Genomic DNA, 16822 nt, shown 5'->3' with positions numbered 1-16822 from the left:
CCAAACACCTTTCCTCTCCTCCCTCAAAAAACCTCACCTAAAGACAAAAACCCCTCCATAGGTGAAAAAACTTCAACTTACTTTAATGAGATTAGCACCTCCTTTTTCACAACCAATATGGTATTTCTTCTCAGGTGTCTGGAATGCTAACAACTCTTTTGTTACTCCAAGGTGACCTTCTAAAATAGTTTCTTCAACACCTGTTTCCCCTGTTCTTTTTACTTCATCCTGCCAATTTAAAAGGAAGTCAGGATACTCCAAGTAACACATTTACCAAGCTTAAAACTGTACTTTACAACAAAGCAGCAAAAAGCTAATTATTGGGAATAAACTGACCCTAAGACTTACCCTAATCCTCTTAAGCCAGTCAATTTCATTATTGAGAAGAACTTCAGCATTGGGTACATTAATATTACTGTTGTAAGCATAGTTAAGAAGATGTCTTAGGAGAGTGAAGTAGTCTCCAGAATGCTTAGCTCTCTCTCTTGCAGTACTCTATGTAAACCAAAAACAAATGATAGAGAATTCATACACTCTTCTACTTACAGTGCAACACCAACACATCTTCCCTAAACCTGGCAGTAAACATGAAAGAAAAGAAGTAATTTTTAACCCTTCAGAAGTTTAGAATTGTATTTAGCTCTTAATGAATGAATTCTTGACTATTTTAGTAGCAATTTCTATACCTGAGTGGGAAAAAACAAACAAACAAACAGTGAAGTGATCAAATTCAAGAGGGCCACAAGCATGTGGAACAGAAAAGCCCCAGCGGGCCCAGTAAGAGAAAGCACTGACTGTAGGTATCTCTCTAATCTGCTAATGATTTTTACTTGAAGGTCAGCATTCATTAAAAGGTCAAATGCAGATATTAAAGCTTATTATTCACGTTCTTATCAGAAAATACAAAAAAGTCCCCTTTCCCCTCACCTGGTTCACATGGCAATCAACTGTGCTGCTTGCCTGTGGGTCAAAAGGAATCTCTATTTTAGTGACTGCTGCCAATAGCAATTTGTCTTTTCTTGCAGATATTTTCTCCTGTTACTTCACGTTGTACTGAAGCCTTTATCTCTAAAAACTTACCCCTAGAACAGTAAACAGCAGGGTAATGAAGAAAAGGAGAGGTCTCTGTCCCATGCAACACCTGGTAGCCATTAAAAAGAATTGCTCCTGTGCCATCTGACGAACAGTTCTGGAAAGCATTTAATAGAAACATTAAATTCAATCTCCCTATCCAAAGAGGACATTAAAAAAAAAATTAAATTTGTGCTTATCTGCTTAACGTCATTTCCTAAAGCTGAACATAATGTAAGAAATGGGAATATTTTAATTATTCACGGCCCATCATATTGTTCCTCCTTGAAGTGAAATTTCAGACATGTGAATTACTATTACAAAACCTGTTCCATAAACCAAATATTTGAAGGTAAAAGAAACTTGGAAGCACCCAACCATTACACCTTTGCAACTGCCAGCAAATAATGCATAACACAATAAGCAATTTGCAATACTAAATAACTCTTTCTAATCAAGCCCCAGTTGTACCCAACAGACAAACCAGAACTACCATAGTAAAACTGCTCTTATGTACCACTACAGCATCTCAGCATTTGCTGAGCATCTCTGAAGTGATCAAAATTTATCATTAGTAAGAAAAGAGAAAAGATGACCCTCCTGAAAATTCAAGCGGTTTTAATTAAAGGAAATTTTCCATCTCAGAACTTAATCTAATCACAGGAATGGATAAGCTTCAGGAAAAAACATATTTAGGGCAAATCCTATTCTTTCAAGCTGTAAGATCAACTGTCTGAGCATTATATCTTGTAAAATCTGTTAGGAACAACTCTGCTTATGTGGGAAGAGACTACACATGAATGCCATGCTTTATGAAAGTATCACAACATATGAAAAACTGGATTTCGCAGTGTCTGGTGTGGCTGTCGTTGTTTTCTCCCCAGAAGGTCAGTGTGGAAAGCACACCAAAGAATCCCATTCCCTTGAGAGTTCTTTCATGTGTGGTTAACTGTGTTTCAAAGATACACAAGAATGACCTTGAGGTAAGAGTAAAGATGCACCTGGCTGAGCACCCCGTCTCTGTTATCAGGCACAAAGGAAAGTGCACAAGAAGGATGAAGATGCAGCAACACTTCTCCAGAATCTTCTCTCTGCTTCTAACAATTTGTGGTTCAGGAAGACTACCAAAAGCAGTATTTCATAGCCTTCACTGGACAAGTTCATGAAAGAACCCCTCAAACCATTTCCAAACTGAAGGTTTACACTGCTTAAATGTTTTGCTCAAGAAGGTCTTACACAAAGAAATAATGTTCTCTATTTGTTCTCCCTTTGCTACTTCTGATTTTAAGGGTCTCTGTGGTATTCTCCTCCCACCATTTATCTCTCCTCCAATATGAAGTGCCCCCAGCTATTCAGCTGTTCCTCAGATGGAAGTAATTTCAGAGCTTTGATCTCCCTTGTCACCCTTCTCTGATCTTTAAAAGTTCTCCTCCACTGCTCTGAGTTGCAGAGGACCATGGGGTGGGGGAGCTCTGTTTTGTTCTGAACAATAACCGACATTTCATGGGACCCCACTGCCGAGCTGACGTTTTCATGGAACTTCTCACACAAGTTTATTTAAGATACAATCCTTCAATTGCTTTGGACACATCACACAGACAGTCCTGAGGTCCACGTAGATGCAGAATGAAATAAAGGTGGTATTTTCCTAAAGTGAGAAATGTGACCTAGCAAACACACACCTCTGAGGAGTATGCACTATTTGAACACAAGTATTATATTTTTGTGAGGCTACGACAATCTAAGAGTTCTTAAGGAATCGTGAGTGGGAAGCAGCTGCCTCAACACAGGCCTCTCATGCTGTATCAGAGACATGATGATAGCACAGAGCTGGCACACAGCACACGAGCTGCAAGATGAACTCACACTCACATGGTCAAACAGCTGGAGGTCAAGCACCTCCCTCCTCAAGGCAGGCAACCGTAATCCTGTCCTACTGAAAGCTCCAGGACACAGATTTCTGCTTAGTTAACAGAAATCAGCCTCTTCAATAGGTCTAAGGAGCATGGCTTTACACTGGCACACAGAATTTTTATTTATTTGGGCCACAAATAAATAAGCACTTTGCACTGAGCACTTTGCAGAGATCAGTGGAATACTTCTGGGTTCCACGATTATTTAGGACTAACTGTTCAGCAATCACTGTTGACTAAGCCAGTCTTGCATTCAGGGGACAGCATTAGAAAATCAATTACCCTGGAGAGGAAGAACAGCTCTAGTATTTAGAATCAAACATGCTGCACTGTTTCTCAATGGTTATGCATGGTTATGCTCTGAGGAAACAGCAGAAGTCCCAATCTCAATCTCTGAAAAACAAGCAATCCATCTGATCTTTTCCAGAAATATCCTCTTTGTGAGATCTGAACTTGATCATCTTCCTTCTCTTTTATGGTGCAGCAAAAGCATTTTCTCCCATGCGTATTCTTGCTCACATTGTTCTCTGATTGAGCTTAGGAGATTAGAGAACAATAGTTGAAAATGGGAGGATATTCAGAGTTCTGTCTGGTATTTGCTAAATTTTCTCTGCTCTGCAAACATTAATTTGTTTCCGCATTAATTCAGAAGAGGAACTTTTTAGCAACTAGGTTCAATTTCTCCATCTTCAATCACGAGCAGTCTCTTGTTTCTATCATGTTTATGCTATTCTATCATTTAATAATGAACAGATTATCATATGTATCACAACGTTTATGAGCATATGAGAGAAAAGAGCTCAGTGGTAGCTTCTTGTACTGACACAATGAACTATTTTTCCAAACAGAAAGTGATACTAGCAAGGTCCAGTGAAACTGAAAATTCAACACCCTATACCAGAGGCTGCAAACTAATAAAGTTTGTGGTATTCTGGTAACATTCCACAGTTTCAGCAATGTGTGCAAATTGTTCATTTTAAAGAGATACTCTGATGACCTTTTTGTTATGGTGAATATTCCTGAATCTAAGAATTTTCAACCTGTTTATCTAGAAAAGTCAAAACCCCAAAACTCGGTGCTGAAATTCTGACCCCATTCATCTGAGAGCACCACAAATAATTTGTTCTAAAGCCATCATCAGCACATTATGAGACATCCATCCATCTGGCTTGACAATATCCTCCTTATGAGTACAAAGAAAATAGGACTGATATTCCCAACAGGTATCCAAATTAGATTTACAGCGCTAAACAATAATTAAGACAGCTGCAGAGAAAAATCATTTAAATAAGAAGTCACTGCTTTGCATTTAGGTTTCATATTAATTTTGAATTGTAAAACAGTAGATGTGATTAAAAAACCCCACAAAACACCAAAACTTACTTGCTGTGACAGTGCAGCAGTAAATCAATGATAAACGTCTGCCATGCCTTTTCTTTACTGAGTGCATCCAGTGCCGTTGGAATCAAAGCAAAACACAGGGTCATCACCTCCAGTGCTTCACAGCAAACTTGTTCATCTTCTATGTCTGGTTCATTTCCTGCATTTGTCTGTGAAAACAAACAAGAGTGCACAAAGTGGGTATAGAAGAAAATCCCAAGAAACCCAACTGGCTCCAAGGTATATCCACTAAATACAAACACAAACCACAAATTTGTATACTAAGTGATTATCATTGCCAAGTATTTTATGCACTCCACTCAGATCTGAGTCAAAGTACTATGCAGCATGACTTGAACTTCCAGTACTGTGCTTCTCAAAGGAGGATTTCAGGCATGAACTGAAGGAGCCAGAAGTTAAATAGGAAGCTTGCAAGCAGAAGTTCATCAGTTAGTACTGTTGGAGTTGTTTGTTGGTTTGTATCTGGGGGTTTCTTTGGTTTTCTTTTCTTTTGCTTTTTTTACTACTCAGAACATGGAGTTTAAAGCACGGAAAACAATTACTTCTTAAGCACAGAAAGGCTATAGTGCTTTGTAATTCATCATTAAATCCAGTTTTACAAGGCTTTGACAATCACAACTTATTTGACCAAAAGCTTCTTAATACTGCTAGAATTTATTCATCACTATTTTTCAGAAACATGAGAGAGCTGAACCAAATTTCAAACATAGCTGTGTGGTGATTTTTGAAATAGAAAGTTATATTATTGCTAATTGGCACAGAGGCTTCTCCTTTAACTGAACACTTGATTCAAGTGAGTTGATTTTGGTACATTTCTCCAAAATAAATACTTTGAGAAAAATGGCAAGCCCTCTCCTCCACCTAAAAGTAATTATCTTCAAGAAGTTCTGAAGAAACTGAATGTGAGCAGGTCTCCATTCACCATTTATAAATCATGCAGGTTAGCAACATTAACTAGAGGCATTAATTATTTGTTTTATATGTGGAAAGGCACCAAGATTAAGTAGGCAGAAAGAAGGGATTGTAATGCAGGAAAGAGAATTAATTGTGAACAGGCCAAAGGATGCCTTAGTCTGGCAACAAACACTACTTAGTCTTTGCACAGCAGCTAAAAAATCAGAGACAGTCCCCACGCTGCGGTGGGAGGATGTGGTCACTGACACAGCTCAAGATCCTAAAGCAAACAGAGGTGCTTTCAACAAGTTCAGGACTGCACCTGCTCTGCACTGCCCCCTGTTCAGAAAGGACAGTAATTTCTGCATTGCTGCAGGGCTCCAGGAGAACAGCAAAGTGCATTTTGTACTCAGGGAAGTACTTCCCTACACTCGGACACCAGGAGCTGAGGCGTTTGTCCAAGCAGCACATCTGGAGTATTTCTGGTGTGCAGGATCCTTCTCTGAGCTAATGAGGCAAAGGCAGTTGGACACCACTGGCAGCTGCAAAAAGTTATCTTCAGCCATGGAGAGGATTCCTACACCAGAACTTTTTGAGGCAGGAGGCAGAAGAGACTCCATACAAGTTATGCTCTCAAAATAATTTATCTGGGCTTTAAAGTTTAATTCAATTCACCAGTTAAGTTCAGACACTTCTTTAGGTGCTCAACATTCTTTGATGGCACTACTCTGAAATGCCTCTTAAAAAAATCATTTCCCATTGTAGCCTTTGATGTTTTCAGGAATCCTGACATGTCATTCCTGATTCCACAAAAAGAGTCTGCTTTTGTTCTTAAACTAACATTTAATGATAAATCTCTATTCCACACACTTAGTAAAATACTTCTAGGACCTATGAGTTAAAGTCTAATGTTTAGTGGTGAACTCAGAAAACTGAAAGCATTTTCCTTAAAATACTTTTTCCTCTAAAAGCCAGTGTTTGTCAGTCATCAGTATATTCAATCTTTATAAAACCATCATAAAAGTTACTTCCTGTCATCTATAAGCAAACACAATTCTCTTAAAATAAGAATGTGTCCTTTCTTCCATGATGTTTCTCTATTTCCAGGATACTTTCCTCTTTTTAATGTTACACTAGCAAAGGGTATCTTATTCCTCCTTCTTATTACTTCTGCAGTTTCTTCTTCTTTTTAATTTCAAATTTTTCCCTTCAATTTTTATTCCCCTTTTGCCTAGCATAAACCAAATGCAGCTGCCATTTATCAAAAATGTCCATATAAGTGTCAATAAGAACAAATAAAACAACAAACCAAACAGAAAGCCCATAAAATCCTTTGAAGGATGACTGCTTTCAAAGTAATTTTACCAGAACTTAACTGCAAAATTTTTAGCCAGAGAAATGTTAGAAAAGCACACTTGGCTCTATTTTCTTTTAGGTGTATTTTCTCCAGTGCACTGCTGTTCTTAAAACATCATATGTGTAGATACAAGAGCATATGTTTGTGTGCTTGGACTGTCACACTAACTAAACCATGTTTTATATGCCAGTTTATCACCTAAAAAACCCCCAAAGCCCCAATTTATTTAATGGAGAAGTCATGCTCACAGCAATAGGAGAAGATGCCATCATACCACTACGTAAGTTAAATGTAAAGGTGTTGCATTTTGCTGAAGTAAATGTTCTTCTGACTGATCATTTAAGCACAACAGCTAATCCTCCAAGAATAAAGCCCCCTTACAGACTCCTTTCTTTTCTACTCTTAGACAAGCATCGACAAGTCCTAAACACAATTTTTTTAAGATGAACAAGAGAAGATGCTCAGAGAACAAAAAGATACTTTTTTAAAAAATCACTGTCAAAATACATATTACTATTTCCTGTAACTGTAAACAACATTACACACAAGGTGCGTGATACTGTACCGATGTATAACCCCCAACTCCAAACTATGTGTGTAAACCATGTGTGAAACCATCAAGATGTTTTACATATCTACCTAATAAAAGGAAAAAAGTCACACAGGATTAGCAATTAATTTTTTTCCAGTTCTAGTTTCACATAAATTAGCTCTTGGTTTTCATTCTAGATTGCACATATGTGTTAAATCAGCTTCTGTAGAACAGACCTTTTAAGTTTGAAGACTAGAAAAACTAGCATTGCAAGAAATCCTTATTCCTTATTTAGATAAAGAATCTAACTGGGCTGAAAGCATGTTACAGCAGCTTCCAGAACTGGTGCACTTTTGAACTGACACCAGATTGAAGCTACAATTAAACAGTTACTGAGAAAAGTAACCTGGAATAGAACATCAAACTGGGCTATGACAAGAACCTGTACTGAACTCTGAAATATAGCACCACCAAGGTATACCCACCTAAAAGCTCATCACACCCTAAGCCTGATGTGGTCAACAGACTCTTTTATAAACAAATGAACAGTTTTACAAAAAAGCAGTTGCTTAGGAATTCTTACCTTTTCATAGATTTTACTGATTTCCTCATTTGAGCTGAAAACCAGCTGAACTGACCCACAGCCTGATGCCCAGACAATTTTTTGTACTGCCCTGATAACACAGATATCAGGGATGTATTTTGAAGCCTGAAAAAAAGAGAGAAATAAACCAAAGTAACATTAGAACGCAGTTGCAAATAACATTACTGTGGAGTCCAAATTGTCACAAATGTATTTTATAGCAAATTTAGCACTTAAAATTTCAAAATTTAATAAAGAATTTTTCCTTAAATAGAAAAAAGAGAGATGATGTATCTTGATAAATATTTGTACTTCACTTATATAAAATTTCATTTTTTAACAGAAAGTAGGATTCTGATTCTGAGTAAAGTTTGGGGGAAACTACCAAATTCAATGCTAAATTTCTCAATTTGGGAAAAAACCCCAAGAAACCATCAAACACGCATCTGGAAGGCAGCCAGCCTCTTAAGCAATGCAGAAACTTATTTCAGGGTTTTTCCTCATCATGGTATTTATTGTGCTGGCTGACAGTTAGCTCCACAAAATTATGCTTATAAAGTATGTGATCATTACATAAAGGGACTGTTCTACGTTTAAGATATACAGGTTTTAACGTTAATAAAAACACAGCTCATGCATCTTATAAATGCAGAATTACTCTTCAGTATTTCGTGCATGGACTGAGTTAGCACCAATAGCTTCTACTGATATACATACATTACAAAACATACTACAACTTACTATTTATAGTTTGCATCAACTTTAAAAAACAACACAAAACACAGCCAAGGTCTGTATTCTAAGTAGAACTGTCCAAAAAATGTGCAATCTCTAAAAGCAGATGGCAGACAGTTCTCAAAAATTTCAAGTTCCATATTTCTAATGCTCAGACTTAATAAAAAAGGGAGGCTGAACTGTTAAGCTCTCTGCATCAGGAAATCTGAATAATGTGCATTTGTGTACTGATATGGACATTATCTGGAGTTACAAGAAAAATAACAGGCATTTCATCTTTGTCACAAGCTAAGCAGCCTCAGAGCAACAGCATCACAAGAAAAGTAACGTGGGGGTTTTTTTAATCTCATTGGAGTTTTAAAATCTTCGAGTATCAACATTTTAAAAAAACGTGAAAGATTCCTTCTCTGCAGTAGTCTTCTCTCTGGCCTATGGAAATCATGTTGGATTTATTTTTTAAAAAACTGTGAGGACAGTTAAAAAGAGTCAATCTTTTGGATGGAACATCAAAACACGAAACAGAGAAAGAAAAAACCTTTCAAAGGCAAACTGTGATACATACGAAATTTAGATCTACAGCAATTTTCATAACACCAGAAATTTGCAAATAAAACTTTAACAGCAATACTGTCAAAGAAATTCAGCTTTTGTTTGCTTTGACATGCCTGGTGAAAGAAAAATAATGTATTTATTTATTAGAAGTCCTCCAGGAAAAGACAAAGGCACAATTAAAAAACTTGCTTCATACCTCACCTCAAAAGACATTTCTTCTATGGAAGCAGTTTAATTAAATTGAGTTCAACCGGCTGATTTCACGTATGGATGCAACAGCACCACTGATCTAAGGCAGATGGGTCAGTCTTGCAGTCTAGTACATGGTGCTTCCCTTAGACACAGCCCTTTGTTCTGCAGGGACAGTGCCCTTTTCAACACCAAGATGATCATACGAGGCTACTTCTACCTAGATACCTCAGAAATGTTTTGAAGATGGTTTTGCAGATGTGCTATACAGCACGGAAACACCATCTTCACTGCTTCCACACTGGAAGGGACCCAATTCACTGTGGAAGAGGAAGTTACAGCAGTTCTGATTTCAGCTTCTGCTGATTTCAGCAGAATTCACTAATATATTTATTCACTGACATGACTCATGATTCCACATCTAAATAGGGTTTGGCCACACCATATGGATAAGACTATTATATTTTCAAAGCACATTCTTTAACACTGCTGAGGTCCACGATCCAATTTCTCACTTGCAACATTAATCCATTTTCAATATATAAAGATACACTGGCAAGGATTTGAGACTTTTATCTCTCAGCATTTAAAAATCATGCTCAATATTTTAAACCTCCCTTCCCCTTTCTGTTTTTCTCCTCAGGAAGAGAGTGTTACTCAGAAACCAAAACAGAGAAGACCAAAAAAAAGAAGAAAGTATCACAAGAAGTGTTTTCAAAATACCTGTTAACTTCTTTAAATCTATTACATCCATTTTCTAAAGTTCTGATCTAAGGACAACAATATTAACAATCAATTAAAGAGCTTGTTCAGAACCTGCCTCTTCATGGTATTAGACACCAAATTTCATAATGCATATGGCAACACAGAAATACTTTTAATTAATAGCTTATTGAATCATATGAAGATTACCTAAAATGTTTCATGAAATTTTAAAAGAAAAATCCATGTTTTATAATGCAATAAATTTAAGGATTAAAAAAAGAGGAAAAATGCTATAGGAAAAAAGGTGAAAGAGAAAGGAATTCACCAACCTCATCAGATATTTGCTGTGCAAGACGTATTGCTACATTTCTTAGCATGCATTCTGAAGTTGGATTAGGAATGTTTTGTAGGGCATTTTGTAGCACCACTGCCTGGTCATGCGTAGCCTGGTTTATCTGGAAGAAAGTACTTCTTATACTTACTTTTACATAGGGAAAAAAGCAAAAAGATATGAAGATCTAAAGTTACTTGGAAAGGTTTGGCAGAAGTATGCAAGATCGTGGAAGGAAAACTACTTACAGAACCTGCAAACACCAAGATAAATCTCATTTTCAAACAGATATTACATTTGAAGACACTTTATGCTGCAGTGTATGATCACAGAGTACAAGCAGTTAAGAGGAGAGGCACTTGCTCAAAACTTATTAGGTTTGGAAGCTTGTTTATTGATCAGATTACTGATCAAGATTATTCATAACAGAATGTTTCCAGTTACGCCTCCTTCCCTTTCTGCTGATGTAGGAAAGAAAGGGTTTGGTAAAACAGTTGGCTCTCCCTCTGGATTAGGTAACAGTGTCCAGACAGTACATGGTTACAGTGCTCATTATACTGAAGTACATTTTAAACATCTGAGTTAGAGCATTACTGAAGAATTCTGTTCTGAATTATCCCTCCACTTTTTTTATGGTATTTTCATAACAAAACAGTAGCAAGACAAGTTTTTATCTTTTCTGTATTGGTTTGAGCATACAGTTCCCTCTCCCTGGGCTGCCAGAGCTTCACAGTTTTGACAGTTCAAATCTGAAACAGTTGTTTCCTTCTCACAGACAAACAAAAGACTGTGGGCTGTGGTTACAAGCTAAAACTTCTTCAACAAAAGAGTTTCTTCATTTTCCCTGTACCATTTCATTCAAAAAAGCCACCTCAAATGCTGCTCAAAAGACACTGTGAAGTTGCTGTGTAACACCTGCCTTTGATCACACCCCTTGCTTTGTCAGCTTCACTAGGACAGCTGATTTAGGGAGCAAAATCACAGAACCCCCACCAAAGACTAAGAGAGCTTCCATAGTCAATTAATTATTGGAAGCGGGCTGGAAGTGATCAACCACAATATACATGGGACAAATCAGGTTCAGAATACTGTGTTTGACAATATTTTTAATTCCACCTTCTATGGAAGAAAAAAGTAAAAATTTAAAAGGTACTAGTGACAGCAACAGACTGATAACTGAAAGACTGCAGACACATAACCCTGGTTACCTCATTTCTCTCAAGTACTGATGGAAAGCCAAGACAGAAAGCTATGCTTTGGTACTTATGCTTTAGATAAGGCAGATGAAAGCTATTAACAAATCTCACCTCCATTCTGAGGTGTAAACTTGTTGGCGCTGCAGCAATAAAAAATATCGAAGTCCTTCAAACAGGATGATGATGACAGCAAGAATAACCATGTTTGTTCCAACAAATCAGTTAATAATATTAAGTTAGATGTTTGCAACACCAAACAGTGAATGCCAGCAATCATGGACAAATGCCACTACCTCTTAAGTAGTCAGCATAAATGTATTTTAAACAGCACTTCAAGACTCAAATGATGACATCTGTGTTCCAAACTACCTTTTAAATAATTGTTGTAAGAAATTATTATGTTGTGAGGGCAGTAAAAACTTACTCATTTAAACAGAACGAAGGATAGAGTGGTAAACATGTCTGCTTTAAGATGTTTCTATTATATTCTAATACGAGACATGAAAAGGGATCTTCACCTCTGGAAAAAGAATTAATCATGTATCTTCCAACAGATGTAGCTAACCATAATGGATATTTATTTTTCAGACTTAAGGGGAATGTACTTCTCTGCTTCAGAGATGGATCTTAGTCAATACTGTGGAACAAAGTACCTTGAAGTGGGGCTCTCTATGTATTCTTGAGTACAGGCTGAGAGCTCAAGCAACTATTTGGGATGGAACCTCACAAAAGGCAAAAAAAAATAGCTAAATAGCTGGAATACTTGTGAAGCAAATGTCCAAGACAAACAGCAGCAAAGTTTACTTTTTGGGTTCTATGCTGTACATCTACTGTAAGAGGACACAAATAAAACCCTGACCCACAACATACTTGTCTAGATGTACAAAAACTAACCTGCCATATTAAATATCCATAAAATCTACTACAGACATGTGAGATCACAGTTCAGAACACCTGTGTCAGACTTTTCCCTTTCTAACTCAGAAATCTTATGGTAGGACACCTTTCAACCATGAGCCCTTAACTTTGCAATGTACCTAAACTGTTCTCTGCAAGAATCTTCTACAAACACCACACAGAATTAGGACTTTAGCAATCCAAAGACTTGTCTTTATGTAGACAAAGGGCTGGCATGACTCAACATCAGTTCTGTTGGTTTCTGCTTTAGAGCAAGATACAAGAAATTCAGAGGCACATCCTTCAATAGACTCAGCAGCTCAAAAGAATCAGAATTCTTTTTGTGAATTGAATTTATGGGATAATGTATTTAGAAATTAAAAGTCACCTGCACTGACAATCATGCAAACCACTGAAAATCACATATAGAGCAAGTGCATCTCACACCTAACTTTTTACAGTCACAAAGAAACAGGATTTTTTTAGCAAGCTGATCTCTTTTTTAGACAATATTATCTGAAAGTAACAGGAGTTCTTGGCATGCAATGCACTCAAAGAATAGACTGTTAACGAAGAGTGGAGAGAAGTTGCTGCAGACAACATAAAAACCAGAGCACATCGGTATCTGCAGGAAGGAAGGTTCATATTACCGGTGAAATTGTACTTGTGCCTTCCACAACGGGCTGACAGGCTTCTGCCACAGCTCGAACGTGGCCATATCCAATGGCTGTTAGCAACAATTTGGCTATTTTCAGAGCGTTAAGATAGGCACCCCTTCGAGTTTCCATATCTGCGTTTGGCAGGAAGTTATTTCTGGTCAGCATGCTCAACACAAGAGGCAAACCCCCACTTTTTAAGAAGTTGTATTGAAAGTCACTGGCATCTTCTCCCAGGGGTGCACTGGCAGGCATTAACAAGGCATAAACTACCTGTAGAACAAAATACAGAGTTAACTAACAGCAATGCACCAGCTTGGATATAGATACTGAACATGAGAATATGTAGGAATACTACTTAAAACAATGCTTTTGATAGCCTTGGTCATACACATGTTTATTCCAGTAAATTGTAAAGTATTTTTGATTGCTAATTTCAAACCAGAACTTGACCTTAGACTTCTATAACATTACAGAAAGGACTGCCACAGGGAGAGCTGAAGATTTTTAAAGAACAGGCAAAGCATCACAAACCTCTGTTAGGTACAGCACTTGTGAGGCAGAAGGACCAAAGAACAGCGAATCAAGGGATGGACTAAGGCTGCTTTCCCCAAGCTTTGCGTGATCTAAACAAATAGCTCTTAGTTTCTCAACCATAGTGTTATCTGCAATAAAAACACAACTTGTAAGCATTTTGTAACAAAACTACTCCACAACAAGCCAGTACTATTTACAAATATAAATCTGAAAAGTTTTAAGTGTATCAGAACAGTTGCCAAAAGCTACAGACAACATCAGACTATGAAGTGTTCTGCAATGATTATTACAGTCAAAAGTGATCCTGTTAAAGCAGTGCTACAAAATCATTTCAGAATACAATACTTCTCCCCATTTTCACTGCACTGTGGCACTGAACCCCAATACAAACTGTAAGCTATGCAACTTGATATAGCAGAGAAGAAATAACTATTTGGGAAAACATTTACAGTCCTAATTAGGATCAGTCATGAATTATAATATCAATAAATTACCAGAAAGTAGAAAATACTCCCCTATCTTCATTTCTCTATAACAGGCGAGAAATTATTATAGAGGATATTACAAGATAAAAAAAGGATAAAATTAAGTTTTACCTGGTGGCATGAGCTTCATTAGAACACGAGCTCCATCTCTAAGGGGTGGCATATTTAGGCTACTGCCCAGGTCTGCAACTTGCCAAAGAAAAGAGATGTATCGAGGATGCAGTGACATGATCTTAAAATAAGCAAATTTTAAAAAAACCACACATTAAAATTCCTAGTTAAAGACAAAGTATAAGAAAAAATGCGTTTAAACTGCTAATTTCAGAATAAGCTTACCACTCCAGGCAAACAGCTTTCAACTTCTGGATTTGGCCCATCGCTGTAGTGATTGCCGTGGTTGCCCGGAGAACCAGTTGAAGAGTCAGAAGAACTATCCGGACTTGAGGGCATATTAGAATTTATCTGTGTGAGCTTAGCCGTAATTAGCTGAAAAACACAATCATAGTTTTAATACCATGCATAAATTAAGATTCTTTATTAAATAAGCACCTGATATCATGTTAATGGCACAATACAAGGAGGAAGAATGGAACTATTTCACAAGAATAAGTGATCCCATGCACGGTACTTTTCAAGCATTTACAAAAGGGAACCAACATCCGAATTGAGGTAAATAATCAGCCTGCAACACTCACCGTTTTGTCTTTGAGGTTCAGCTGCCCAATGAGTTTTCTGTCATCTGCAGGGTCCACCAGCTCCCCACCAATGAACAGCTCCACTTTCGTGTGTGCACTGTTGGCTTTGATGCGGTTGAGGATGCAACGCCGCACTTGGCCAATGGTGTCGTTTGTGTGAGACCAAATGTCCAAATCTTCCACCTGTCGGCCTTGGTTGGGAAAACGAACTACCAGGGTGATATGTTTACCACGGAAAGCTCTGAAAATAAACACACCAGAAAAAGTTATTTTTGCCCTCATGAAATAGATTCTTTTCCCTGCTGTATTTTGTGTTGCGGGCATTTCAACATCAAATCTTTACGTATGATGATATTCCCCAGCATGAGATTTTGTGAAGGCCCCAGCAACTGTGCAAACCAATACACACAGAATCTTTCAAGAAGCCAAACCTGGCACAAGTACATTAATCATATGGTCAAACTTACAGTCAGGTTACGAACATCAACAGAAATTTTAGAATTCTCTTATAAAGTTTAGATCTTTTCTCTGTCTAGTAACTTCCTGACCAAAATGTGCAAAGATCAATCAGACTGGCAATGACGTTTTGCTCTTTTAGCAAAGCAACTCAGTTTTGCTTTTAAATACACTAAGATCAGAAAAAGCCTTCAGGTCACCAAGTCTTAATGACTTCTGTCAAAAGCTGTTAGAAGTTTTACATTAGAATTCCAATTTTTAAAATCACAATTACTTAAAAAAAAAATTGAAAGAGATCAAAAAAGGAAGAAACAGTTAGTTTCACATTAGCAGTGATCACACTTCCCACAATGGCAGGGAGCTCATTAGGAAAGATGTGCCCAGATAAGTCCAACAAACTAATCCCATGCAACAAAAAGAAAAAACTCCTCAGAAAGCTCCTTGCTAACGAGGCCTGTGAAAGATTAGTCTAATCAAACAAGCAGCCCATATAAAAAAAGATGCACCCACAACGAACAAGAGAACTTCGTTAGGACTAATCAATCAATCAATAAATACAATAAAAAAGCTGTAGGAACACTGCAAATTACTGACACACCATGAAGAAACAGCAAAGGGCATTTAAAATAAGGGATGACAAACCCCTACCATGTCTAAAAATATTTTAGTTTTACCATAAATCCATAGCAATCGCAGCGTATTCCTGATGTACTTTTGAGGCTTTCTTCCCACAGACAGCAACTATTAACAGTGGAACATTTAAACAGTTTTCTGTTCTGCTTTTCTCTCCTCTCTCAGGAAATATTTTGCTTATGAACATCTACACAACACTGGATTTAAGTGTTTCCTTTTTCTTTATACCAAAGACAAAGCTAAGGAAGAGAGAGCTAGGATTCAAGCTGAGTTTTCATTGAAGGACAGATATAAGAAGAGTGAAGGTATACAGAAAATAAATATACTTCAAGGTACTGTTTTCTTCTTCCCCCTCTTATGAGGAACTTACACAGACTATTTCCCTTAGAAATAATCCCAAATTTAGGCTTGCAAAGTAAGATAAAGATCTCTGTAAACAACTATGGAAGGTGAAAATATACATTAACATGTTTTTTGTGAAACAGGAATATGAAAAACAAAGCTTTGACCATGCTAATGTAAAGAACAGTATTGCTTTTAAGTAATTATCTGAATAAAGAACTATATCCAAAACAATCAAGCCTCAAGGTACATTGTGCTAGTTAAAGAACAGAACACCAGCACAACAGGTTTATTCTCAGGTCTGCTGCCCCTTTCATGTATATCTGTATTTGCCTAATCTTTCAAATTAATTTTTTTAAAATACAGTTTCATTTATTAACAAAGAAAATGGAATTCTGAAACTCTGTAAATACCATCCCCTGAATAGAAACCCTTTAGAATGCAAAAATCACAAAGCTATTAGTAATGTTTTAGTTTAACAAAAATCAAAATCACAATACTGCTTTTTCACACATACCTTGACATAGGTAGAATAGTTCTCTCCTCGTGGTAATCACTGTCACATTCGTTTATATACTCTCTTAAAACAGTCAATACTCTCACCATCCGTATTGCTTCTTGTCTTGCACAATTTATACTGTCTTTATCTCCATCCAACACAC

The 16822-nt window shown here is 37.1% G+C and overlaps 1 protein-coding gene across 1 annotated transcript in view; it reads right to left on the bottom strand.

Moving 5' to 3' along the window:
• The window catches only part of USP9X (ubiquitin specific peptidase 9 X-linked), a 105844-nt gene that overhangs the window by 28968 nt on the left and 60054 nt on the right, over nt 1-16822 (bottom strand). Inside the window, 12 exon segments of the mRNA XM_027688868.1 lie at nt 82-228; nt 349-495; nt 1081-1189; nt 4368-4534; nt 7752-7877; nt 10262-10387; nt 13007-13285; nt 13547-13677; nt 14146-14266; nt 14371-14520; nt 14730-14970; nt 16678-16822. Coding sequence (XP_027544669.1) covers nt 82-228; nt 349-495; nt 1081-1189; nt 4368-4534; nt 7752-7877; nt 10262-10387; nt 13007-13285; nt 13547-13677; nt 14146-14266; nt 14371-14520; nt 14730-14970; nt 16678-16822 — 1889 coding nt within the window.

Source organism: Neopelma chrysocephalum, unplaced genomic scaffold (assembly GCF_003984885.1).
Source record: "Neopelma chrysocephalum unplaced genomic scaffold, ASM398488v2 Primary Assembly neopelma1_76, whole genome shotgun sequence".
Classification (NCBI taxonomy): domain Eukaryota; kingdom Metazoa; phylum Chordata; class Aves; order Passeriformes; family Pipridae; genus Neopelma; species Neopelma chrysocephalum.
The sequence above is the reverse complement of the archived record's forward strand: the minus strand, read 5'-3'. Positions and strand labels throughout refer to the sequence as shown.